The sequence below is a fragment of the Salvelinus fontinalis genome, chromosome 18 (genome assembly GCF_029448725.1).
Source record: "Salvelinus fontinalis isolate EN_2023a chromosome 18, ASM2944872v1, whole genome shotgun sequence".
Classification (NCBI taxonomy): Eukaryota; Metazoa; Chordata; class Actinopteri; order Salmoniformes; family Salmonidae; genus Salvelinus; species Salvelinus fontinalis.
The window spans coordinates 37,689,179-37,714,709 of record NC_074682.1 but is presented as its reverse complement, the minus strand read 5'-3'; the positions used below and the strand labels follow the sequence as shown (position 1 = coordinate 37,714,709).

The following is a 25,531-nucleotide window of genomic DNA, read 5'->3' as shown; positions in this document are numbered from 1 at the left end:
TTTACAGCAGAAAGAGACTGCTATGGGCCATGGCACCAGCAGCACAATATTGTGTAGACTGAGGGTCTTCACAATATTGTAAATAGAAAATGTGTAAATAGTTACCCTTGTTATTTGTTTGTTTATTTTTAATTTTTTTCATATATATATATATATATATATATATATATATATAAATAAATAAATAATTTTTTTTTTTTGGGGGGGGGGGGGTGTGTTAGAATAGCATTTATGTATTTTGTATATAGTTCTTTCCTTCAAAATGTATCACTGTACCAATTCGGCCACTTGGGTACATTTGTGTGGGACACCTAGGTGACTTCATGCTCAATGTCATGTAGCGCGTCCATATTTGAAGTTATCTGTCTAAAACTTTGCTCAGCTATTGTTGCCATCTTATGTTCTTCATTCAAATCATCCACAGCATCCTATCTGTATGTTTGTCTGTTCTTGGTCATTTGAAAGATGATTCAGCAACAATAAAAAACAGAAAACGTATGTTTATTTCCTTGTATTTTCTTCTACCAGATCTATTGTGTTATATTCTCCTACATTCAATTCACATTTCCACAAAATTCAGAGTGTTTCCTTTCAAATGATACCAAGAATATGCATATCCTTGCTTCTGGGCCTGAGCTACAGGCAGTTAGATTAGGGTATGTCTTTAGGCGGAAATTGAGAAGAAGGTTGGGGTACCCCAAAGAAGTTAACAAAGCGACACACCCCTCCCCCTTTAGTTTTACCCAAGGCTGCCATGCGGTCTAGATGAATAATGGAGAAATCTGCGAGATATACAGTATATTATCCATGTCATTGTTCAGCCAAGACTGCGAAAAACACAGAATATTACAGGTTCCGTTGATAGGATAGTCTCAAACGGAGTTCGTCCAGTTTATTCTCCAGTGACTGCACATTCGCCGCCAGAACAGAGGCCAATAGAACAGAGGGCAATACATAATATCTCTGCCATCATAGGAGATGGTGGAGACATTATATACAAAAAAAGTTCAGAATAAAAAATAAATGGCAGAATTGGTCAGGAGTATAAAAAAAGTGCATTTATCTACTGAAGTGCCATCTTGGTCACTTTAAATCACAATATCACTTGGCCATCTTGGAATCATAATCAATTCACAGTATCCAATCTGTGTATATATAGAATCACAATACATACCGTATTGGCAGCTAAGTATCATGATAATATTGTATCGTGAGGTACCTGGTAATTCCGAGTCCTATCTGTTTCAGTCACAGGAGGTTGGTGGCACCTTAAACTGGGGAGGGACTCGTGGTAATAGATGGAGCGTAATTAGTGGAATGGTATCAAACATGGTTTGATATCGCTCCATTCCAGACATTATTTTGAGCCGTCCTCCCCTCAGCAGCCTCCACTGGTTGATGGATCAGAGACTCTAGGTAGACTCAGAGAGAGCAGCAAGACTTCACTCAGACACAGTTAGAGTATCTGCACAGGTGCACGAGTGTGTTTCACGCTGCTACAATGTGAAAGCAACGGAACCAACACAGCAGAGAATTTGAGCCTCACACTTCAATGCTCTTAGTTCAATCGAGTACAGGCTTAACTGAATGACCGAGACGGAATATGATAAGGAATTTTATTGAATAGTTTGGAGTAGGCCTCGTGTCCGAGGAATGCTCCTCAGATGCTGATGACAGGTTGCCCTATGTAGCCCCCGGAGGATGCGGAAGGCTGTTGCTGCGACATGTACGACCGCGTGTTCCAGTTCCCGCTAATATTCAGCAACTTCTCACAGCCATTGCAGAGGAGTGGGACAACATTCCACAGGCCACAATCAACAGCCTGATCACTCTATGCAGTCCGAAGGATATGTGTCACACTGCATAAGGCAAATGGTGGTCACCAGATATTGACTGGTTTTCTGATCCACGCCCCTATCTTTTTTTGTATGGTATCTGTGACCTACAGATACATATCTATAATCCCAGTCATGTGAAATCCATAGATTAGGGCCTAATTAATTTTTTATTTGACTGATTTCCTTATGAACTGTTACTCAGTAAAATATTTGGAATTGTTTTGTTCAGTATATTACAAATTGATGGTCCTTGAAAATAGAAAGTGACGATCCAGTCAGACCAGCATAATGAATGAACTGTAACTACATTTGTTTAGGAAGTGTAACCACTACTGTTGTTAACTTTGCATCTACGTCATCTCACTGAGTCTACCTTTAACAGGACATGAAACAAAATCCACAGGACAGTACAGGATGGAATATTTACACCTGTCACCCTCTAATCTGACTGTGTTTGCAGATGTCTCTGGGGGGCTCTCCTGTGACGGTGGTCCAGCTCCCTGGGGGTCAGTTCCAGGTGCAGAGGGTGATCCAGTCGTCGGTCATCCAGTCCCCACAGGTGCAGACTGTTCAGGTTAGCCAGGCCTGGGTTTTTCAAAGATTTAAAAGAAAAGGAAAGTAGACAATGAATGTAGGGTGTTCCAGCAAGAGTGGACATCGAAATATTTCTTTATTGAGGTATCAGGGAAAGCTGTGTGCTTAGTGTGCAAAGAGAGCATCTCTGCCTTGAAGACTACAACTTGTCCCGACACGACACTTCCAGACGAAGCATGCAGTGAAATATAGGAATATGTCTTCTGAGCAGAGGGCAAGTGCATCAAAAGCATTGCATTCTCAGTTGCAAAACCAGCAAGGACTTTTCACTAATTTTTTAGTAGATTTATAGTAGATATCTGTCAACACATGTTAAACATGTATTGTAAATGTTTATCAGCACAGCATTATGACAGCATTTTCTAAACTGCAGAGGGGGTTCTTGCTATTATTTTGTAGGTTTCCTATACCATTATCTTCTGTAGAATGCATTTATTAAACCCCTCTTGTACAGTATATTAAAATCTAGATGTGCAGTACTTGAACCAGGATGGCTTCATAAATGTACAGATTTACATTATGTAAATCCTGTAATATGATTCTGGCCCGCGATGGCAAAATTATATTCTAATGTGGCCCTCCATGGAAAATAGTTGCCCAGGTCTGAGGTTATTATTTTATTAAAATATATATATATATTTCACCTTTTATTTAACCAGGTAGGCCAGTTGAGAACAAGTTCTCATTTACAACTGCGACCTGGCCAAGATAAAGCAAAGCAGTGCGATTTTAAAAACAACAACACTGAGTTACTCATAAACAAACGTACAGTCAATAACACAATAGAAAAATCTATGTACAGTGTGTGCAAATGTAGAAGAGTAGGGAGGTAAGGCAAATAAGTAGGCCATAGAGGCGGAATAATTACAATTTAGTATTAACACTGGAGTGATAGAGGTGCAGATGATGATGTGCAAGTAGAGATACTGGGGTGCAAAAGAGCAAGAGGATAAGTAACAATATGGGGATGAGGTAGTTGGGCGTGCTATTTACATTTTGGCTGTGTACAGGTACAGTGATCGGTAAGCTGCTCTGACAGCTGATGCTGAAAGTTAGAGGGAGATATAAGACTCAGTGATTTTTGCAATTTGTTCCAGTCATTGGCAGCAGAGAACTGGAAGGAAAGGTAAGAGCAGCTCCTCAACAACCAGGAACTAGGCCTGGGCCCATGTTCACAAACATCTCAGAGTAGGAATGCTAATCAAGCATCAGTTTTGGCTTTGAGATCATAATGAATAAGACTACATGGATAGGGGGAACCTGATCCTAGATCAGCACCATCTCTGAGATGCCTAATGAATACTGACCCTGCACTACAGGGTCTCTGGACAACAGTGAGGTGTCCCCTGTTCTTCTAGCATAACTTAAATCTGTTAGCCTTTATCCTACTGTATTACTATGGTAAATGTGTGATTGGTAAATGTGTGATTGATGTGAGGGTATCTCTATCTTGTACACCCTAGAACCCCCACATTCTGATCTAAGGTATTAAGTAAACATTGTAGATGAGTAACCCATCATGTCCTGGCACCTCTTCTCTCCTCCACAGGGCCAGGGCTCAGACATTGACGAGTCCCAGGACTCCTCAGACAGTGGAGCCTCCGCCCAGAAGACCAGAGAGATACTGGCCAGACGGCCCTCCTACAGGTAGCTGCCACCGCACTGTTGTGTCCAAAACACCATCTTAAGTTGCCCATTTGTAATAGTGAAAAGAAGTGTGTGCAGACTGCAAAGGTCACTGCTGGACTGGGATGTTAAATGGTGTCCATGATGATGTGCAAAAACAGTCAATCTCAATTTAGAAGTAGTGAACTGAAATCCAACAATGATACTACATTGATGTTACCTTTTGGATGTTTACTAGTGAGCCACCTATTCTCCATAAAATGTTCCAAACTCATTCTTTTGATTCTGTAGCATAGAGTGTTTTTTGTTAATTACCACCACCTGCCAAAACAACAAACATATAATAGAATTACCAATCTTTATGGTAATATTTTAATGGATGAGTAATCTCCTGCTTCTTCCCGGTGGTCTGTAGAAAGATCCTCAATGAGCTGTCTGCTGAGGAGGTGGCATCACGGAACGAGGGAGAGGATGACGACCCTGCTTCCTCTGGCATGACCACAGTGACAGTGCCCAACACCCAGACAATCTACCAGACCAGCAGCGGCCAGTACAGTAAGGGTTGCCCTACTACATAGCACTAAAACACCGTCCTACCAATGCACCACTGTCATCATAAATAGATTATACATTTGGATATTGTTAGAATTGGAGGCACATCTCCAAATGGCTCCCGAGGTGTGTTCATTATGTGTGTTCCCAAGGCAACAGCAAGGCCACATACAGTCGACACACATTGAGTATGCTTTTTATGTCGATGGATGAAATCCTCTGTTTAATGACAAATGTAACTAAATGTCATGTAAAATGTCATCTACATGTATTTTATTTAACTAGGGAAGTCAATTAAGAACAATTTCTTAGTTACAATGACGGCCTAAAGTAATTATCATGAGAGGGCCATAAAAAATAACTAGTAATGCTGCATACTCCTAGAAAGGTTAAAATCTCACCATTCTGATAAAACATAGTTATAAATTGCTGAGGCGTAGTCACTTTTGGACACAAGCTCAAGAACACAGTACAAATATCATAAACCTTTGAAATATTTTGATTTCCTATTCAACAAAATTGTAAGGCATGATTACTTATATGCTCTCTAAATATAGAATAATCAAATTATTAAATGACTAAGATGTCACCCTCTGTATTACTGTAAAATACATATTTGTATGTTTAGGGTTAGAGAAAATGTGCATATTTTAGCTTGGCTTCCTAAACTCACCTTTCATCTACTGTTCAAAAGTTTGGGGTCACTTAGAAATGTCCTTGTTTTTGAAAGAAAAGCACATTTTGTCCATTAAAATTACATTGTAGACATTGTTAATGTTGTAAATGACTATTGTAGCTGGAAACGCCAGATTTTTTTATGGAATATCTATATAGGCGTACCGAGGCCCATTATCAGCAAACATCACTCCTGTGTTCCAATGGCACCTTTTGTTAGCTAATCCAAGTTTATCATTTTAAAAGGCTAATTGATCATTAGAAAACCCTTTTGCAATTATGTTAGCACAGTTGAACACTGTTGTGCTGATTAAAGAAGCAATAAAACTGGCCTTCTTTAGACTAGTTGAGTATATGGAACATCAGCATTTGTGGGTTTGATTACAGGCTCAACATGACCAGAAACAAAGAACTTTCTTCTGAAACTCGTCAGTCTATTGTTGTTCTGAGAAATGAAGGCTATTCCATGTGCGAAATTGCCAAGAAACTGAAGATCTCGTACAACGCTGTGTACTACTCCCTTCACAGAACAGTGTAAACTGGCTCTAACCAGAATAGAAAGAGTGGGAGACCCTGGTGCACAACTGAGCAAGAGGACAAGTACATTAGTATGTCTAGTTTGAGAAACAGACGCCTCACAAGTCCTCAACTGGCAGCTTCATTAAATAGTACCTGCAAAACACCAGTCTCAACGGCAACAGTGACGAGGCGACTCCGGGATGCTGGCCTTCTAGGCAGTGTTCCTCTGTCCAGTGTCTGTGTTCTTTTGCCAATCTTAATCTTTTATTTTTATTGGCCAGTCTTAGATATGGCTTTCTCTTTGGAACTCTGCCTAGAAGGCCAGCATCCCGGAGTCGCCTCGTCACTTGATGTCTACACTGTACAATGTCTACATTTTATTTCTGATCAATTTGATGTTATTTTAATAGGCAAAAAATGTTAAGACATTTCTAAGTGACCCCAGACTTTTGAACGGTAGTGTATATTTTTTATTTAAGCTTTATTTAACTAGGCAAGTCAGTTAAGAACAAATTCTTATTCACAATGACGGCCAACCCCGGCCAGACCCGGACAACGCTGGGCCAATTGGGCGCCGCCCTATGGGACTCTCAATCAAATCAATTTTATTTATAAAGCCTTACATCAGCTGATATCTCAAAGTGCTGTACAGAAACCCAGCCTAAAACCCCAAACAGCAAGCAATGCAGGTGTAGAAGCATGGTGGCTAGGAAAAACTCCCTAGAAAGGCCAGAACCTAGGAAGAAACCTAGAGAGGAACCAGGCTATGAGGGGTGGCCAGTCCTCTTCTGGCTGTGCCAGGTGGAGATTATAACAGAACATGGCCAAGATGTTCAATTGTTCATAGATGACCAGCAGGGTCAAAATAATAAGCACAGTGGTTGTTGAGGATGCAACAGGTCAGCACCTCAGGAGTAAATGTCAGTTGGCTTTTCATAGCCGATCATTCAGAGTATCTCTACCGCTCCTGCTGTTTCTAGAGAGTTGAAAACAGCAGGTCTGGGACAGGTAGCACGTCCAGTGAACAGGTCATGGTTCCATAGCCGCAGGCAGAACAGTTGAAACTGGAGCAGCAGAACGGTCAGGTGTACTGGGGACAGCAAGGAGTCATCAGGCCAGGTAGTCCTGAGGCAGGGTCCTAGGGCTCAGGTCCTCTGAGAGAGAGGAAGAGAGAGAGAGAGCATACTTAAATTCACACAAGGCACCGGATAAGACAGGAGAAATACTCCAGATATAACAGACTGCCCCTAGCCCCCCGACACAAACTACTGCAGCATAAATACTAGAGGCTGAGACAGGAGGGGTCGGGAGACACTGTGGCCCCATTCGACGATACCCCCGGACAGGGCCAAACAGGCAAGATGTAACCCCACCCACTTTGCCAAAGCACAGCCCCCACACCACTAGAGGGATATCTTCAACCACCAACTTACCATCCTGAGACAAGGCCGAGTATAGCCCACAAAGATCTCCGCCACGGCACAACCCAAGGGGGGGCACCAACCCAGACAGGAAGATCACGTCAGTGACTCAACCCACTCAAGTGACGCACCCCTCCTAGGGACGGCATGAAAGAGCGCCAGTAAGCCAGTGACTCAGCCCCTGTAATAGGGTTAGAGGCAGAGAATCCCAGTGGAGAGAGGGGAACCGGCCAGGCAGAGACAGCAAGGGCGGTTTGTTGTTTCAGAGCCTTTCCGTTCACCTTCACACTCCTGGGCCAGACTACACTCAATCATATGACCCACTGAGATGAGTCTTCAGTAAAGACTTAAAGGTTGAGACCGAGGCTGCGTCTCTCACATGGGTAGGCACACCATTCCATAAAATTGGAGCTCTATAGGAGAAAGCCCTGCCTCCAGCTGTTTGCTTAGAAATTCTATGGACAGTTAGGAGGCCTGCGTCTTGTGACCGTAGCGTACGTGTAGGTATGTACGGCAGGACCAAATCGGAAAGATAGGTAGGAGCAAGCCCATGTAATGCTTTGTAGGTCAGCAGTAAAACCTTGCAATCAGCCCTTGCCTTAACAGGAAGCCAGTGTAGGGAGGCTAGCACTGGAGTAATATGATCAAATGTTTTGGTTCTAGTCAGGATTCTAGCAGCCGTGTTTAGCACCTTCTGAAGTGTATTTAGTGCTTTATCCGGGTAGCCGGAAAGTAGAGCATTGCAGTAGTCTAACCTAGAAGTGACAAAAGCATGGATTCCTTTTTCTGCATTATTTTTGGACAGAAAGTTTCTAATTTTTGCAGTGTTACATAGATGGAAAAAAGCTGTCCTTGAAACAGTCTTGATATGTTCGTCAAAAGAGAGATCAGGGTCCAGAGTAACGCCGAGGTCCTTCACAGTTTTATTTGAGACGACTGTACAACCATCAAGATTAATTGTCAGATTCAACAGAACTCTTTGTTTCTTGGGACCTAGAACTAGCATCTCTGTTTTCTCCGAGTTTAAAAGTAGAACTTTTGCAGCCATCCACTTCCTTATGTCTGAAACACAGGCTTCCAGCGAGGGCAATTTTGGGGATTCACCATGTTTCATCGAAATGTACAGCTGTGTGTCATCCGCATAGTTAACATTATGTTTCCAAATGACATCATCAAGAGGTAAAATATATAGTGAAAACAAAAGTGATCCTAAAACGGAACCTTGAGGAACACCGAAATTTACAGTTGATTTGTCAGAGGACAAACCATCTACAGGGACAAACTGATATCTTTCCGACAGATAAGATCTAAACCAGGCTAGAACTTGTCCGTGTAGACCAATTTGGGTTTCTAATCTCTCCAAAAGAATGTGGTTATCGATGGTATCGAAAGCAGCACTAAGGTCTAGGAGCACGAGGACAGATACAGAGCCTCGGTCTGACGCCATTAAAAGGTCATTTACCACCTTCACAAGTGCAGTCTCAGTGCTATGATGGGGTCTAAAACCAGACTGAAGCATTTCATATACATTGTTTGTCTTCAGGAAGGCAGTGAGTTGCTGCGCAACAACAGCTTTTTCTAAAACATTTTTTTTTTTAATCATGGCCGGATGTGATACAGCCTGGAATCGAACCAGGGACTGTAGTGACGCCTCTTGCACTGAGATGCAGCGCCTTAGACCGCTGTGCCTCTTGGGAGCCCCCAGTTATTACTTTTGTCCATCTGACAGTGTTTTTTTGGTTTAAAATCTATTAATTATTTTAGATTACTTTGATAAAGTTTGCAATAAATAGATCTCTGACTCTGACGAAACCACCCTCCCCTGCTGCACGACAATGTAAGGATTGCAGGCATGTGCTTTGTTTGTGGCTGTGATGTAGGGTTCAGCCAGGACTTGGAGAGTCACCACAGCTTAAATTGGTGTCAGACGTCACGACCTAGTCACACAGGCGGCAGAGAAACGCCTGTGTCCGTGAGATCCAGGGCTACCGCTCAACGCAAGCCATTTCGATCTGCGGTTTCCATGTAACTTCTGTGCAGCATGAGTAGGGAGCTAATACACTTGAATAATGCAACACGGCATGTAGAAATGTTGAACTTTGCTAACAATGTCCATACAGGCTAAAACACTTTACAATGCAACTGGTATCGATTTTCCATATCGGTACCCATCACTAGTAGTTACTATTGACCCTAACTTCCTGTGTGTTTCTGTAGTTACCATCGCCCCTAACGGCACCATTCAACTGGCCAACCCGGGGTCAGAGAGCCTTCAGGGCTTACAGACTCTCACCATGACCAACTCAGGCCAACAGCAGGGCACCACCATCCTACATTATGCCCAGACGCCCGATGGACAGCAGCTACTCGTGCCCAGCAACCAGGTGGTCGTACAGAGTGAGTATGGCTTCACGACTCACGGTAAGCTTTGAGACAATACCATAAGGAGAATGACCCAGTAGTTTTCTCCTTGTCACTGAAGCCTCCCTGAAGGTGTGTAAATATGCTTGAAGACCCCATTGTAATGTGTTGAGATTTATAAAGAGGAGATGCCCTCATCTATTGTTTTGATTGGCCTCATCCCCCTCAGGTGCAGGAGGAGAGATGCAGACGTACCAGATCCGCACGGCGCCCACAGCGCAACAGACTGTGGTCATGACTTCCCCTGTAGGAATGTCTGAGCAGAAGACTGGCGACCGCACCATGAAGAGAGAGATCCGACTCGCTAAGAACAGGTGTGTGTGGGCATAAGGATGTGGTATGATGGGTCTGTGTGTGTACGAGGATGTATTGTGGCAGTGCACAGTTGGTTCCTTTGTGTGTGTGTGAACGTTAAAATGCAAAAGGATTTAGGTTGTTTTTCTACTTGTTATGTACTATAGCTTTGTAAGACTATAAATGGCCAACCACCCAGCTTTGGAGTAGTTAGGTCTATTTGCCTGCTTTTGAGAGGAGCTGGCTACTGTACCTGGAGACTTCCAGCAATTGCACTAAGCTAATATTTTGCTGACTTCAATTATGTACAAACGGCACGCAGAGACATAAAAAGGGTATCCATGAGCTCATGTGACTCTGGGTAACTAGAACGACGACCTAAACCTAAAACAGTATCCCTTTAAATGTAATCCTCTAAAGCAGTTTTCTGTTTCTTCCGGGCAGGGAAGCGGCCCGTGAGTGTCGCAGGAAGAAGAAGGAATACGTCAAGTGTCTGGAGAACCGTGTGGCCATGCTGGAGAACCAGAACAAGACTCTCATTGAGGAACTCAAGACGTTAAAGGACCTGTACCGTGTCAAAACAGGATAACCAGGAGCCGACAAGAAGAGAAGCCGGGCAGCAAGCAGGACTTTTACCGTCAGCGAGCGGCTCTGTTCTGCCACATGGACAACGCGGGGTTAACCGGGAACACCTTTCATTTCAGACCTGAAGTAATCCTCCTCAGTTTGTGTTTTATACTGTTTGTTTTAACAAACGCGTCGTGAGCGGTGGCCATGGCAAGTGTTCCATATAAAAGACAATGAAATGGTGTGAAAGAGGTCTGTTTTTAATCAGAACTCTTTTTATTGAGCTAACAGATTGGATAACTAATGCTTAAATGTTTATTTGTGTATATTTTGTGAGCACATGGAAGGTGTGAATTGTGAGCATAATCATTGACAATCAATTTCCAATTGTGTCCCCCTTTGCCAGAATCTGCTCCTTTTATTTTCCTAATTTTTGTTTAAAAAAAAGTGTAGCTGTGGGCTTAATTTGCTGTTTTTAACATCAAACAATTATCAGCTGATTTTTTTATTGTATGATGACCTCCATGACTTCATGGTTTGATTCATGTGTCTTATGTGAACCAGCTATTTTCACCCCACCCCCCTTTATTTCCCCCATGAGGAAATGTTATGTCTCATTCCTTACCCTTGTAAGGGGTATTCTTTAAGATTGTCTTAGTAACAGCCAATTCAGCCTTACACAATCTATCAGGGAGAACACACAATGTCAGGGTAATATTTATTTTATATTTCTGGAGACAGTGGGGGGGTGAGCAAATATAATAAAAAGAAGGAAAGCAATGTCACTCATTCTGTAAATGGAAATAAATATTTTTCCAAATGTTTTCCCAAATGTTCTTTTGGCTCACTCTTATGGGCTTGTTTCCTGGACACTGAGCTTAGTCCTGGGTGGGGTGTATTCATTACGTCTTGCAACGGAAACCGTTTACCATTTAAGAACCAAACGGAAGCGAACGAAACTGGGAGGGACCTACCTGAATTTGTTCAATAGAAACACTTGTTTTTGTTGCGAAGTGTTTTCCGTTTGGAGTAAATGGTTTCTTTTGCAACAGACTGTTTTAAAAACAATCAGTATAATTAATACATTACTCAAGAGTTGCAAAATGTTCTGTTTTGCAATGATAGCAAGTGTTTCTATTGGACAAATTCAGGTAGGTCCCTCCACTATTGGTTCCAAGTGAATACACCCCTGGACTAAAAAGGTATGTTCAATTGAAAGTGCATTTTATTGCAAAACCAGTCATAAAGGGATATTTTAGCCAAAAACTTAGTTTCTGAGAAATTAGTCCAGTCGCCCCATTTAGTGAAGAGTGTTTGAGGTTATGGGTATTCTACGACCTCTAGTGGTCTCTAGCTAGTTTTACATCCAATTGGTGACCGAATAAAAGTGGGCAGATATGTAACCTTAAATTAACTAGTCAAGTCAGTTAAGAACAAATTCTTATTTACAATGACGGCCTACCTTGTTCAGGGGCAGAATGACAGATTTTTACCTTGTCAGCTCAACGCTCTAACCAGTAGGCTACCTGCCGCCCCAGATAGAGTGCAGGTAGGTTAGTCTACATGATGAGATTATGGATAAGAGCAAAAATATTTGTATTCATCAAAAAGCAGTCGAGCATCAAGTCACCAAAATAAGACCCTCGATATTAGAAAGGCACATCAAGATCACTGCAATTTCACCACCCTGCATGGTTTCCCGAGTCATAGTGGGAGGACCATACGCCATATCATTGTATGACTCCAAGTTTACTTTGATATGATGGCTGTATCAATATTTCTGCGTAAAGGCATTTCCACCACAATTCATTTTACTGACAAAAAGATCCTACCATGTGTAACGAAACAAATTCTCTGTTTGCATTTATATAATTGTACCGAAGCTTCCTGCTTCCATCACAGCTGTCATGATTTTTTTTTTTTAATATGGTATGCCTTTACTCGCATAAAAACTGCAGATGGAAACGTGGCACAGTTCTGTGACTAGTCATACCTACAAAATAAAAATAGGACAGCTGAAACAGGAAGTTTCGGTACAATTTTATAAATGCTGACAGATAATTTGTTTGTTTGACATGGTGGGATCTTTTTGTGTCGGTAAAATTATGCAAGAAACCTACAGTGTTGAATAAAAATGTAGTGTTTGAAGTGTTTCCATTACCCATTTAGACAAATTGTGCTTTAATAAATTGGTGGCAGCTTGTATGCCTTCCCACCTACAGTGCCTTCAGAAAGTATTCATACCCCTTGACTTGTCCCACATTTTGTTGTGTTACAGACTGAATTCAAAAATGGATTAAATAGATTTTTTTCCCGTCGCCCATCTACACACAATACTCCATAATGACAAAGTGAAAAAATAAATTGTGCTAATTTATTGAAAATGAAATACAGAAATATCTCATTTACATAAGTATTCACACCCCTGAGTCAATACTTTGTAGAAGCACCTTTGGCAGTGATTACAGCTCTGAGTCTTTCTGGGTCTGTCTCCAAGAGCTTTCCACACCTGGATTGTGCAACATTTGCCCATTATTAAATTTTTGTCTTGTCAAATTGGTTGTTGATCATTGCTAGACAAGAACCCCCCCCCCCCCAATTATAAAATAAATAAATAATATTTAGATGCATGGAAGCAAAGCCCCTACACATCACTAAACAATACATGAATTGCACTATAATGGTGACAAATGGTGCCCACAAACTGTTAAGGCCTACATAAAGCTGTAGCAACAGCAGAGCTTTCTTTTCAGCACCATGGAGTGAACCCTTACAGCCACTACACCTGGCTACCAGTGGAGCCTTGTCTGGCAGCGAAACAGTTAATTCATACTACCTTTAAAAAAAAACATAGCTGATGAGGCTTACTTGCGTCAATGTGGTTTCTACTGACAATTGAGATGTACAAACTATGGCATTAGGGAACGATGAGCGGATAAGAGGTAATCTGTCATTTTGATTAAGTAAATGAGCGAGATAAAATGGACGTAGTCAATATAACTATTTGTTCAGCACTTTTGAAATGTACAGTGACAGAATTCAGAACATGGGCCGTTCTTACAGTATTCTCCCTGTACACTAAGTCAGAACCGTAGGATAAATAAAGGGGGCATATATGCAGACAATGAAAGATCTTACAATATTTGACGATGACATCTCTAAAACAGGCTATAGGAAACATGTGCACCACCAAGTCAGAATAGTAGGCTAAGTTATGGGGGGGAAAGGGACCAAATTATTAGGGTGAGGCACATGGGCTACTAACAGCTTACTACACAACATACACTTAGTATAACTTTCTTAGCTACAGTATACATATCTCCCTGGCATATTACATCATTTATGCTGTAGCATACAAGACATTTTTGGACTCACCTTGTTGTGCTGTGCTCACTTGAACAGGAAGGTGGCACAGTGGTCCTTCTTGTGAGCAAATTTTGTCATCAAACTTTGTCATAAAAGTCTGTCGTTCTCTGAATTGATGGTGCTATCAAGACAACTGAGAACTTGGGGAAAAAAACAAGGTTGAATCATGACGTCAGGGATCTTCAGGTCGGAGCTCTAGAAAGAGGCCAGAGTTCCCCACTTGGAATTCTGAGTTGAATGACCGTTCAAAACTTATTTTCCCAGTCGGATAAAAAAAAATCATAGTTCCCAGTTGTCTTGAACTCACTGAAGTCTAACATTTCCTAGTTCCCAATTGTTTTGAACGCGGCAGAAGTCATGCTGGATTGACAGCATGGCCAATATATTCAACCTTTTCTGGCCAATGGTGTTGCATGTGAATGTTTATCCTTTTAAGACCCTTAAACCACACACCCTCTCCACGAATAGCAGGCTTGTGATTGCTTTGCAACACTTGCAGTTAGCCACTGATTCCTTACAAACCACTCGTTGAATTTACGATTTCCAGCTTGTTGTGTAATGTTTATGTCCAATGGCCGATGAGCACGGATACGTTTTATCTATCATTGAAAAGGATTTGCCAGTAGATAGTCAACTTGATTCATGATGATGACTGCTTGTCTAGCTAAGATTTGGAAAAAGAGACCATGTTTGTATGTGGCTTTATAAACTAAATTATATTTATTTTTTTGACATTGTTTGCAAACTGATATGTGTCATATATTAATGCCAAAATAACATCCAAAACAGGCAACAACAAAAACATTTTTTTTTTGATAAACAGGTGGGGCTGAATGACGGGTCGCCACTGGGTCTTGCCATAGAATTAAGTCGATTTAAGTCGAAACCAACTTGGCGACTCAAGAACATTCACTGTCTTCTTGGTAAGCAACTCCAATGTAGATGTGGCCTTTTGTTTTAGGTTATTGTCCTGGTGACAGGTGAATTCATCTCCCAGTGTCTGGTGGAAAGCAGACTGAACCAGGTTTCCCTTTAGGATTTTGCCTGTGCTTAGCTCCATTGAGTACATTTTTTATCCTGAAAAACTCCCCAGTCGTTAACAATTACAAGCATACCCATGACATGATGCAGCCACCACTATGCTTGACAAAAATGGAGAGTGGTACTCAGTAATGTGTTGTAATGGATTTGGCCCTAACATAACACTTTGTATTGAGGACAAAAAGTGAATTGCTTTGCCACATTTTTGCAGTATTACTTTAGTGCGTTGTTGCAAACAGGATGCATGTTTTGGAATATTTTTATTCTGTACAGGCTTCCTTCTTGTCACTGTAAATTAGGTTAGTATTGTGTAGTAACTACAATGTAGTTGACCCATCCTCAGTGTTCTCTTGTAACTGTTGGCCTCATGGTGAAATCCCTGAGCCATTTCCTTCCTCTCCAGCAACTGAGTTAGGAAGGACGCCTGTATTTTTGTAGTGACTGGGTGTGTTGATACACCACCCAAAGTGTAATTAATAACTTACCATGCTCAGAGGGATATTCAGTGTCTGCTTTAAAATTGTGACCCATCTACCAATAGTTGCACTTCTTTGCAAGGCATTGGAAAACCTCTCTGGTCTTTGTGGTTGAATCTGTGTTTGATATTCACTGCTCGACTGAGGGACCTTACAGATAATTATATGTGTGGGGTACAGAGATGAGATAGTCATTAAAAAATCATGTTAAACACTATTATTGCACACAGTGAGTCCATGCAACTTATGTGACTTGTTAACCACATTTTTACTCCTGAACTTATTTAGGCCCCTTTGCCAAAAAGGGGTTGAAAACTTATTGACTCAAGACATTTCAGCATTTCCTTTTTATGAATTTGTAAACATTTTGAAAAACATAATTCTACTTCGACATTATGGGGTATTGTGTGTAGGCTAGTGAGAGAAAACATCTCAATTTAATCAATTTTAAATGAATTCGTTACGCAACACAATGTGGAAAAGTCAAGGGGTGTGAATACTTTCTGAAGGCAAAGTTTCATGTCTCAGGTAGCCCGCGAAAGACAGCATGGATAGAATGCAATAATTGACACATTTTTCATATTCAACATATCACCACGGTCCGCACCATCGTAACTTACACTCCTGTAGATCTGAAATAATTGGATGGTGAAACTTACCAGCCAACCAGAAAAGGAAGGCGAAGCAATTCAGGCATTCTTGTATCTGTTGTTTCCATTACACATGTCGCAATGATTTTTTTTGCGACATTGATTTTGTCGAATTAACCTTTCAGTGGTACCCATCCCGGATCCGGGAGCATCCTCATCAAAAAAGCTGACTAGCCTCTGGGTTCGCCCCCAGGCTCTGTCGCAGCCGGCCGCGACCGGGAGGTCCGTGGGGCGACGCACAATTGGGCTAGCGTCGTCCGGGTTAGGGAGGGTTTGGCCGGTAGGGATTTCCTTGTCTCATCGCGCTCCAGCGACTCCTGTGGCGGGCTGGGCGCAGTGCGCGCTAACCAAGGGGGCCAGGTGCACGGTGTTTCCTCCGACACATTGGTGCGGCTGGCTTCCGGGTTGGAGGCGCGCTGTGTTAAGAAGCAGTGCGGCTTGGTTGGGTTGTGCCTCGGAGGACGCATGGCTTTCGACCTTCGTCTCTCCCGAGCCCGTACGGGAGTTGTAGCGATGAGACAAGATAGTAATTACTAGCGATTGGATACCACGAAAATTGGGGAGAAAAGGGGATAAAATTAAAAAATAATAATAAATAAATTTAAAAAAATTAAAAGCTGACTAGCATAGCCTAGCCTAACGGGACAGGGGTATCATATAATATAATTTTCATGAAATCACAAGTCCAATACAGCAAATGAAAGATAAACAGCTTGTGAATCCAGCCATCATTTCCGATTTTTTAAATGTTTTACAGCGAAAACACAATATGTATTTCTATTAGCTAACCACAATAGCCAAACACACAACCGCATATTTTCACCATGTTTCTACCGCATAGGTAGCTTTCACAAAACCGACAAAATAGAGATAAAATTAGTCACTAACCAAGAAACAACTTCATCAGATGACAGTCTTATAACATGTTATACAATATATTTATGTTTTGTTCAAAAATGTGGATATTTGAGGTATAAATCATAGTTTTACATTGCAGCTACCATCAAAAATATCACCAAAGCAGCCAGAATAATTACAGAGAGCAACGTGAAATACCTAAATACTCATCCTAAAACATTTATGAAAAATACATGGTGTACAGCAAATGAAAGATAAACATCTTGTGAATCAAGCCAATATTTCAGTTTTTTTAAGTGTTTTACAGCGAAAACACAATATAGAATTATATTAGCTTACCACAATAGCCAAACACACAAACGCATTTATTCACCGCAAAAGGTAGCTTTCGCAAAAACCAGCAAAAGATATCAAATTAATCACTTACCTTAACATCATGTTGTACAATACAATTATGTTTTGTTCGAAAATGTGCATATTTAGAGCTACAAATCCTGATTATACATTGTGAATACGTAGCATCGATTCACCAGAATCTCCGGAGATATTTTGGACACTCACCTAATCTGACCAAAGAACTCATCATAAACTTTACATAAAAATACTTGTTGTATGGCAAATGAAAGATACACTGGTTCTTAATGCAACCGCTGTGTTAGATTTTTTTAAATAACTTTACCATAACATACAGCTTGCGTTATTGCGAGACAGCGCTCACCAAAACGGCGGAGAATAGGACTCAACATTTTACACAGAAATACGAAATAACATCATAAATGTTTTCTTACTCGTTGAGCTTCCATCAGAATGTTGTACAAGGAGTCCTTGGTCCAGAATAAATTGTTGTTTGGTTTTAGAATGTCCAATTCTTCTGTCGAATTAGCCACCTTGGCTAGCCATGTGGCGTGAACATGCCCATCAACTCTTGGCGCAAAGAACGGAACATTCCAAAAGTCCCAATAAACGTTGAATAAACTGATAAAACTCGGTTGAAAATACCTACTTTATGATGTTATTATCACATGTATCAAATAAAATCAGAGCCGGAGATATTCGCCGTGTATACGTAACGCTTTTCAGAAGCCAATGTCGAGCTCCGCGGCGCGCCTCGGTAGACTAAGAAAATTCCTGACCTGCCACTCCAAAAGCTCTTGTTCGGCCTCAGATCAAGCTAGACACCCCATTCCACCTTCCACTGCCTGTTGACATCTAGTGGAAGGCGTATGAAGTGCATGCATATCGATACATATAAGGCAATTGAATAGGCAGGCCCTGAAACAGAGCCTCATTTTCAGATTTTTCACTTCCTGCATGGAAGTTTGCTGCAAAATGAGTTCTGTTTTACTCACAGACATAATTCAAACAGTTTTAGAAACTTCTGAGTGTTTTCTATCCAATGGTAATAATAATATGCATATTGTATGATCTAGAAAAGAGTACGAGGCCGTTTCATTTGGGCACAATTTTTTCCAAAGTGAAAACAGTGCCCCCCTATTGACAAGAATTGACATGGGTCAATGGAAACCTGCGAAGTGAATGGCTGTATTGGTGGAAATGCTATTATCGACAGAGGCCTCACATGGGAGTGAAGAGCTGTACATAAACAAAGAGTAGAATGGAGCACTATCTTCTACTGGCTATAGAAGACAAGACCTTCCAACAGAGGAGACTGCTAAAAACACTATAAAAACACAATCAACAGCTAATCTCCACTGGGGACCTCAAGCCACCAAGGTCGAAGGAATTATGATTCACTCTTCAGTGTTGTGACGGCCATGTCCATACAACCTCACCCAAAGAAACAGAAACTGACTGCTTGCATGGGCTGAGTAGAGAGTAGTAGTATACAGTTATAGCTACTCTGTTGTTACTGCAACATAGTCCATTTCATTCATTCAATTTCATTCATTCATTCAATGGCAAATAAGTTGTGAATAGCAGGAAGTGACTTTAATTCACAGTTGCTTAATAATATTGCCCAAATCTTTTTAGAAAAGTTATTTATTGGTCAAAGTATAAAATATGTAGATAAACTCAACTGTTTGACTTTAACAGTTGAATGAAACGTTCACTTGATGGCATATCCAAGGATGTGCGGTTTGATCATGAAAGTGACCCGCGGAGCCTCAATGTGTCGGAGCTGGATCTCTGAGAACCCAGCAGCCTCCAAGTCTCTCCATGTTGCCCTGGTAACCATGCAGCCATCCCCCAGGTAGTACCACATCGGCTGGAACATGTGCTGGAAGAAGTATATCCAAGAGGAGGGTTCTGACTCTACATGCTCCAGAAAGTACAGAGCACCACCCTGTTGGACAACAAATGTGTAGATTCTATTCTCATTCCCCAAAACCATCAAATCAATCAAAAGTAGCTGGGTGTCTGATCTAGGGACTGAAAATGCAATGGGAAACTTGATAAAAATGTACATATCACTATCTATCCCAGTCCCACCCAATCACCAGATATCAAATAGAATGTTTGGTCAAATGTGCTTGGAAAGGCTACATGTGTAAAAATGTAGATTACATCGATATAATTACATTGCTTAGTTAGGCAAGCTGTTTATACTGTGTCGGGGGGTTTCACACACCTCTTGTTTACAGACAAGGGATTTGTCACAAGCTTTGTGTCTAAAAATACCTAAGACTTAACATCGCTACAGGCTTAACTTTTAACACGAGGACAACAGGGTGCAAGTTAGAGAACTCTCGCAATTCACTATTGGAGTCTGGAATGTACAGTAGATCTCAGTTATCATTTTACTAAACAATAACTCTTATTAGGCCTATAGGCCAGGCTACGTCTCCCTAGCTTGACACATAACCTACTAGCTCAAATAATTAACTCACTTTTCGGAGTATCCGTCTTGCCTCATCCAGTACCTGTGGCACGTTGTTGACAGAACACAGCACAAGCGTGCAGACAACAACATCCACTGACTCATCTTGCACTGCCATCAGGTCCTCTCCCGAGGCAACCATGAAGCTTTCATAGGTCAGGTGGTTGCTTGCTGTCATACTCATCTGCAGGTACTTCTCAAAGTGAGGGTTGGGGTCTGTGCAAATGACCGTGCAACCGTATGGGTAGTATTTGAAGTTGGCCCCACTACCACAGCCAATCTCCAGAAGTCGAAGTGTACCGTCCGTGTTGCAGAATTTACACAAGTCTCTGAAAAGGTTCCTCTTGTTTTTGTGCATTTTGTCGTTGTATGAAAAAGTGATATTGTAAGCAAGAAGCGGAAACAAACGTTTGTACATGCCATATAAGCCCACAAACTCCATTAGTTGGAGAGGTAAGGTTATCGCCAAACAAATTAGCTTGCAGAAGTTCATCAAGAAGTTCCTCATAAGATGTGTCATTTTCCCGGTGAAAACTCCCATGTGAATTTAAGCAGCACACTGCAGGCAGGCTAGGTGAGGTAGGATTTAGCCCATAGAAAGGTGATACAGGGATCAGGGAGGGTCAGGAGGAAGGTGCTAATCTGGTAGCTTTTCATCTTGCCTCATGATGGAGTTATTGCATCACAACCTCTTGCACTTTGGTCTTATCATAGCTTTGTAGAGGTTTGAAAACTGCTTTTATTTAGACACTCATTCTATAGCAATCCTTGTAGGTGTGAGTGTATAATGCAAATATTATGAACCTGTTTCACAGGGTGTTGTTTTACAGGTTATGTCAATGAACCATAAGCCCAAAGACTTTTATTAGGTGAAACATATTGAAAATAGATGCAAAGATGTGAAAAAATTACATTTTCTAAGTACATTTCATATACACTGAACAAAAATATAAAACGCAACATGCAACAGTTTCAAAGATTTTACTGAATTACAGTTCATAAGGAAATGAAAATACACTTAACAAAAATATAAAATGCATTTGTGTTTGCTGTCCATAGCTTATGCCTGTCAATACCATAACCACAATTCCACCATGGGTCACGTTGACATCAGCAAACCGCTCGCCCACACGATGCCATACACAGTCTGCCTGGTAGCTGAAACCAGGATTCATCCGTGAAGAGCACACTTCTCCAGTGTGCCAGTGGCCATTGAAGGTGAGCTTTTACCCACTGCAGTCGGATACGCCACAAAACTGCAGTCAGGTCAAGACCCCCGGTGAGGATGACGAGCTTCACCAAGATGGTTTCTGACAGATTTCGCAGAAAAATATTTGTTGCGTAAACCCACAGTTTCATCAGCTGTCCGGGTGGCTGGTCTCAGATGATCCTGCAGGTGAAAAAGCCAGAGGTGGAGGTCCTGGACTGGTGTGGTTACACACGGTCTGCGGGTTTGAGGCCAGTTGGCCATACTGCCAAATTCCCTAAAACAATGTTGGAGGTGGCTTATGGTAGAGAAATTAACAAATTATCTGGCAACAGCTCTGGTGGACATTCCTTCAGTCAGCATGCATATTGCACACTCCCTCAAAACTTGAGACATCTGTGTCATTGTGTTGTGACACAAAACTGCACATTTAGATTAGCCTTTTATTGTCCCCAGCAGAAGGTGCACCTGTGTAATGATCATGCTGCTTAATCCATTTCTTGACATGCCACACCTGTCAGGTGGATGGATTATCTCAGCAAATGAGGAATGCTCACTTTATTCCAGCTCATGAAACATCGAACACACTTTACATGTTACGTTTATATTTTTGTTCAGTATATGTATGCCATTGCTATTTTCTAAGCCAGTTTAATTACATTTTATGAACAAGTAAGTAACTAAAGCAATGCCCAAGAAATGCACACTGAATACATAGGCGTTAACAAAAATGTTCAAACAATTGCTGGGACAGGCCATTACTTGACAGTATGGCCCATAATATGTGGTTTGATCATGAAGTTGAGTGGTGCCTCAGTTTGAGCTCAGAGAACCCAGTAGCCTCCAGATCTTTCCATGTCGCCCTGACTACCTCACATCCATCCCGAAAGTAGAGTCAATCACCACCTTCCGGAGACACCTGAAACCCCACCTCTTCAAGGAATACCTAGGATAAAGCAATCCTTCTGCCCCCCCCCCCCCCCCCCCCCCCCCCCCCCCCCCCCCCCTTAAAAGATCTGATGCACTATTGTAAAGTGGCTGTTCCACTGGATGTCATAAGGTGAATGCACCAATTTGTAAGTCGCTCTGGATAAGAGCGTCTGCTAAATGACTTAAATGTAAATGTAAATGTAGTACCAAATCGGCTGGAGGACATACAGTTGAAGTCGGAAGTTTACATACACCTTAGCCAAATACATTTAAACTCAGTTTTTCACAATTCCTGACATTTAATTCTAGCAGAAATTCCCTGTTTTAGGTCAGTTAAGATCCCCACTTTATTTTAAGAATGTGAAATGTCAGAATAATAGCAGAGAGAATGATTAATTTCAGCTTTTATTTCTTTCATCACATTCCCAGTGGGTCAGAAGTTTACATACACTCAATTAGTATTTGGTAGCATTGCCTTTAAATTGTTTAACTTGGGTCAAATGTTTCGGGTAGCCTTCCACAAGTTTCCCACAATAAGTAAGGTGGGAAGGTAATAAGATGAATTTTGGCCCATTCCTCCTGACAGAGCTGGTGTAACTGAGTCAGGTTTGCTAGGCCTCCTTGCTCGCACACATTTTTTCAGTTCTGCCCACAAATGTTCTATAGAGTTGAGGCCAGGGCTTTGTGATGGCCACTCCAATACCTTGACTTTGTTGTACTTAAGCCATTTTGCCACAACTTTGGAAATATGCTTGGGATCATTGTCCATTTGGAAGACCCGTTTGCAACCAACGTTTAACTTCTTGACTGATGTCTTGAGATGTTGCTTCAATATATCCACATAATTTTCCCTTCCTCATGATACCATATATTTTGTGAAGTGCACCAGTCCCTCCTGCAGCAAAGCACCCCCACAACATGATGCTGCCACCCCCGTTCTTCACGGTTGGGATGGTGTTCTTTGGTTTGCAAGCCTCTCCCTTTTTCCTCCAAACATAACGATGGTCATTATGGCCAAACAGTTCTATTTTTGTTTTATCAGACCAGAGGACATTTCTCCAAAAAGTACGATCTTTGTCCCCATGTGCAGTTGCAAAACATAGTCTGGCTTTTTATGGCAGTTTTGGAGCAGTAGCTTCTTCCTTGCTGAGTGGCCTTCCAGGTTAAGTCGATATAAAACTCGTGTTACTGTTGTACTTTTACTTTTGTACCTGTTTCCTCCAGCATCTTCACAAGGTCCTTTGCTTTTGTTCTGGGATTGATTTGCACTTTTCGAGACAGTACGCGTCTCCTTCCTGAGCGGTATGATGGCTGCGTGGTCCCATGGTGTTTATACTTGCATACTATTGTTTGTACAGATGAACGTGGTACCTTCAGGCATTTGGAAATTGCTTCCAAGGATGAACCAGACTTGTGAGGTCTACAGTTATTTTTCTGAAGTCTTGGCTGATTTCTTTTGATTTTCCCATGATGTCAAGCAAAGAGGCAAATAGTTTGAAGGTAGGCCTTGAAATACATCCACAGGTACACCTCCAATTGACTCAAATTATGTCAATTAACCTAGCAGAATCTTCTAAAGCCATGACAATTTTCTGGAATTTCCCAAGCTGTTTATTAAAGGCACAGTCAACTTAGTGTATGTAAACTTTTGACCCACTGGAATTGTGAAACTGTTGCGTTCGTCGTCGGAATGAGATCAAGGTGCAGCGTGGTAATCGTACATTTTCCTTTAATTTAAATGTTCCACCAAAAAAACAATAGGTGGTTGGATCATGGATCATCACTACAGGCTCCGGGCCATGGATCATCACTGGAGGCTTCGTGCCATGGATCATCACGAGAGGCTGCGTACGTGGAGCCGGAACAGGTCTCACCGGACTGAGAAGACATACCGGAGGCCTGGTGCGTGGAGCTGCCACAGGGCTTACCAGGCTGGGGAGACATACTGGAGCCCTGGTAAGTGGAACCGGAACAGGTCTCACCGGACTGGGGAGATGCACTGGAAGCCTGGTGCGTGGAACAGGCACCGGATACACTGAGCCGTGGAGGCGCACTGGAGGTCTCGAGCGTAGAGCTGGCACAACCCGTCCTGGCTGGATGCCCTCTTCCGCCCGGCAAATGCGGGGCGCTGGCACAGAGCGCACCGGCCTGTGAATGCTCACTGGAGACACCGTGCGCATCACCGCGCTTCCCGCGGTAAGCACGGGGAGTTGGCTCAGGTCTAAACCCTGACACCGCCAATCTCCTCGTGTGCCCCCCCACAAAAAAGGAGCTAAATAAATAAATACAGTAGGGAAAGAGGTAGTTGTTTGGGCTAAATGATGGATGGGCTATGTACAGGTGCAGTAATCTGTGAGCTGCTCTGACAGCTGGTGCTTAAAGCTAGTGAGGGAGATAAGTGTTTCCAGTTTCAGAGATATTTGTAGTTCGTTCCAGTCATTGGCAGCAGAGAACTGGAAGGAGAGGCGGCCAAAGAAAGAATTGGTAATGGGGGTGACCAGAGAGATAAACCTGCTGGAGCGCGTGCTACAGGTGGGTGCTGCTATGGTCACCAGCAAGATGAGATAAGGGGGGACTTTATCTAGCAGGGTCTTGTAGATGACCTGGAGCCAGTGGGTTGGCGACGAGTTTGAAGCGAGGGCCAGCCAACGAGAGTGTACAGGTCGCTGTGATGGGTAGTATATGGGGCTTTGGTGACAAAACGGATGGCACTGCGATAGACTGCATCCAATTTATTGAGTAGGGTATTGGAGGCTATTTTGTAAATGACATCACCGAAGTCGAGGATTGGTAGGATGGTCAGTTTTACGAGGGTATGTTTGGCAGCATGAGTGAAGGATGCTTTGTTGCGGAATAGGAACCCAATTCTAGATTTAACTTTGGATTGGAGATGTTTGATGTGAGTCTGGAAGGAGAGTTTACAGTCTAACCAGACACCTAGGTATTTGTAGTTGTCCACATATTCTAAGTCAGAGCCGTCCAGAGTAGTGATGTTGGACAGGCGGGCAGGTGCAGGCACCGATCGGTTGAAGAGCATGCATTTAGTTTTACTTGTATTTAAGAGCAATTGGAGGCCACGGAAGGAGAGTTGTATGGCATTGAAGCTCGCTTGGAGGGTTGTTAACACAGTGTCCAAAGAAGGGCCAGAAGTATACAGAATGGTGTCGTCTGTGTAGAGGTGGATCAGAGACTCACCAGCAGCAAGAACGACATCATTGATGTATACAGAGAAGAGAGTCGGTCCAAGAATTGAACCCTGTGGCACCCCCATAGAGACTGCCAGAGGCCCGGACAACAGACCCTCCGATTTGACACACTGAACTCTATCAGAGAAGTAGTTGGTGAACCAGGCAAGGCAATCATTTGAGAAACCAAGGCTGTCGAGTCTGCCGATGAGGATGTGGTGATTGACAGAGTCGAAAGCCTTGGCCAGGTCAATGAATACGGCTGCACAGTATTGTTTCTTATCAATGGCGGTTAAGATATCGTTTAGGACCTTGAGCGTGGCTGAGGTGCACCCATGACCAGCTCTGAAACCAGATTGCATGGCGGAGAAGGTATGGTGGGATTCAAAATGGTCGGTAATCTGTTTGGTGACTTGGCTTTCAAAGACCTTAGAAAGGCAGGGTAGGATAGATATAGGTCTGTAGCAGTTTG

General features: G+C 42.2%; 2 protein-coding genes across 4 annotated transcripts in view; one reads left to right on the top strand and one right to left on the bottom strand.

Annotated features, from left to right (window-relative positions):
* The window catches only part of LOC129815453 (cyclic AMP-dependent transcription factor ATF-1-like), a 44,600-nt gene extending 33,269 nt beyond the window's left edge, over positions 1–11,331 (top strand). For 2 of the 3 annotated variants that reach the window (XM_055869309.1, XM_055869312.1), the window contains 6 exons: positions 2,299–2,412; positions 3,982–4,079; positions 4,474–4,613; positions 9,443–9,622; positions 9,816–9,960; positions 10,385–11,331. In XM_055869309.1, coding sequence (XP_055725284.1) covers positions 2,299–2,412; positions 3,982–4,079; positions 4,474–4,613; positions 9,443–9,622; positions 9,816–9,960; positions 10,385–10,529 — 822 coding nt within the window. In that variant the 3' untranslated portion in view covers positions 10,530–11,331. The remainder of the gene's footprint in view (positions 1–2,298; positions 2,413–3,981; positions 4,080–4,473; positions 4,614–9,442; positions 9,623–9,815; positions 9,961–10,384) is intronic. The other variant, XM_055869311.1, reaches the window with a different exon arrangement.
* A 7,635-nt stretch (positions 11,332–18,966) lies between these two features.
* Positions 18,967–20,278, bottom strand: LOC129816030 (putative methyltransferase-like protein 7A). Its single transcript, XM_055870220.1, has 2 exons — positions 19,748–20,278; positions 18,967–19,203 (listed from the first exon to the last, which is right to left on the bottom strand). The coding sequence occupies exons 1-2, from the start codon at positions 20,276–20,278 to the stop codon at positions 18,967–18,969; spliced, it is 768 nt and encodes a 255-aa protein (XP_055726195.1).
* Between the last annotated feature and the right edge of the window lie 5,253 nt (positions 20,279–25,531).

Coding starts and splice junctions, on each gene's coding strand:
- LOC129816030 (XM_055870220.1), bottom strand. CDS start 20,278: ATGGGAGTTTTCACCGGGAAAATGACACATCTTATGAGGAACTTCTTG. Junction 19,204..19,747: donor CAAGACGGATACTCCGAAAA/GTGAGTTAATTA, acceptor GTTGTCCAACAG/GGTGGTGCTCTGTACTTTCT.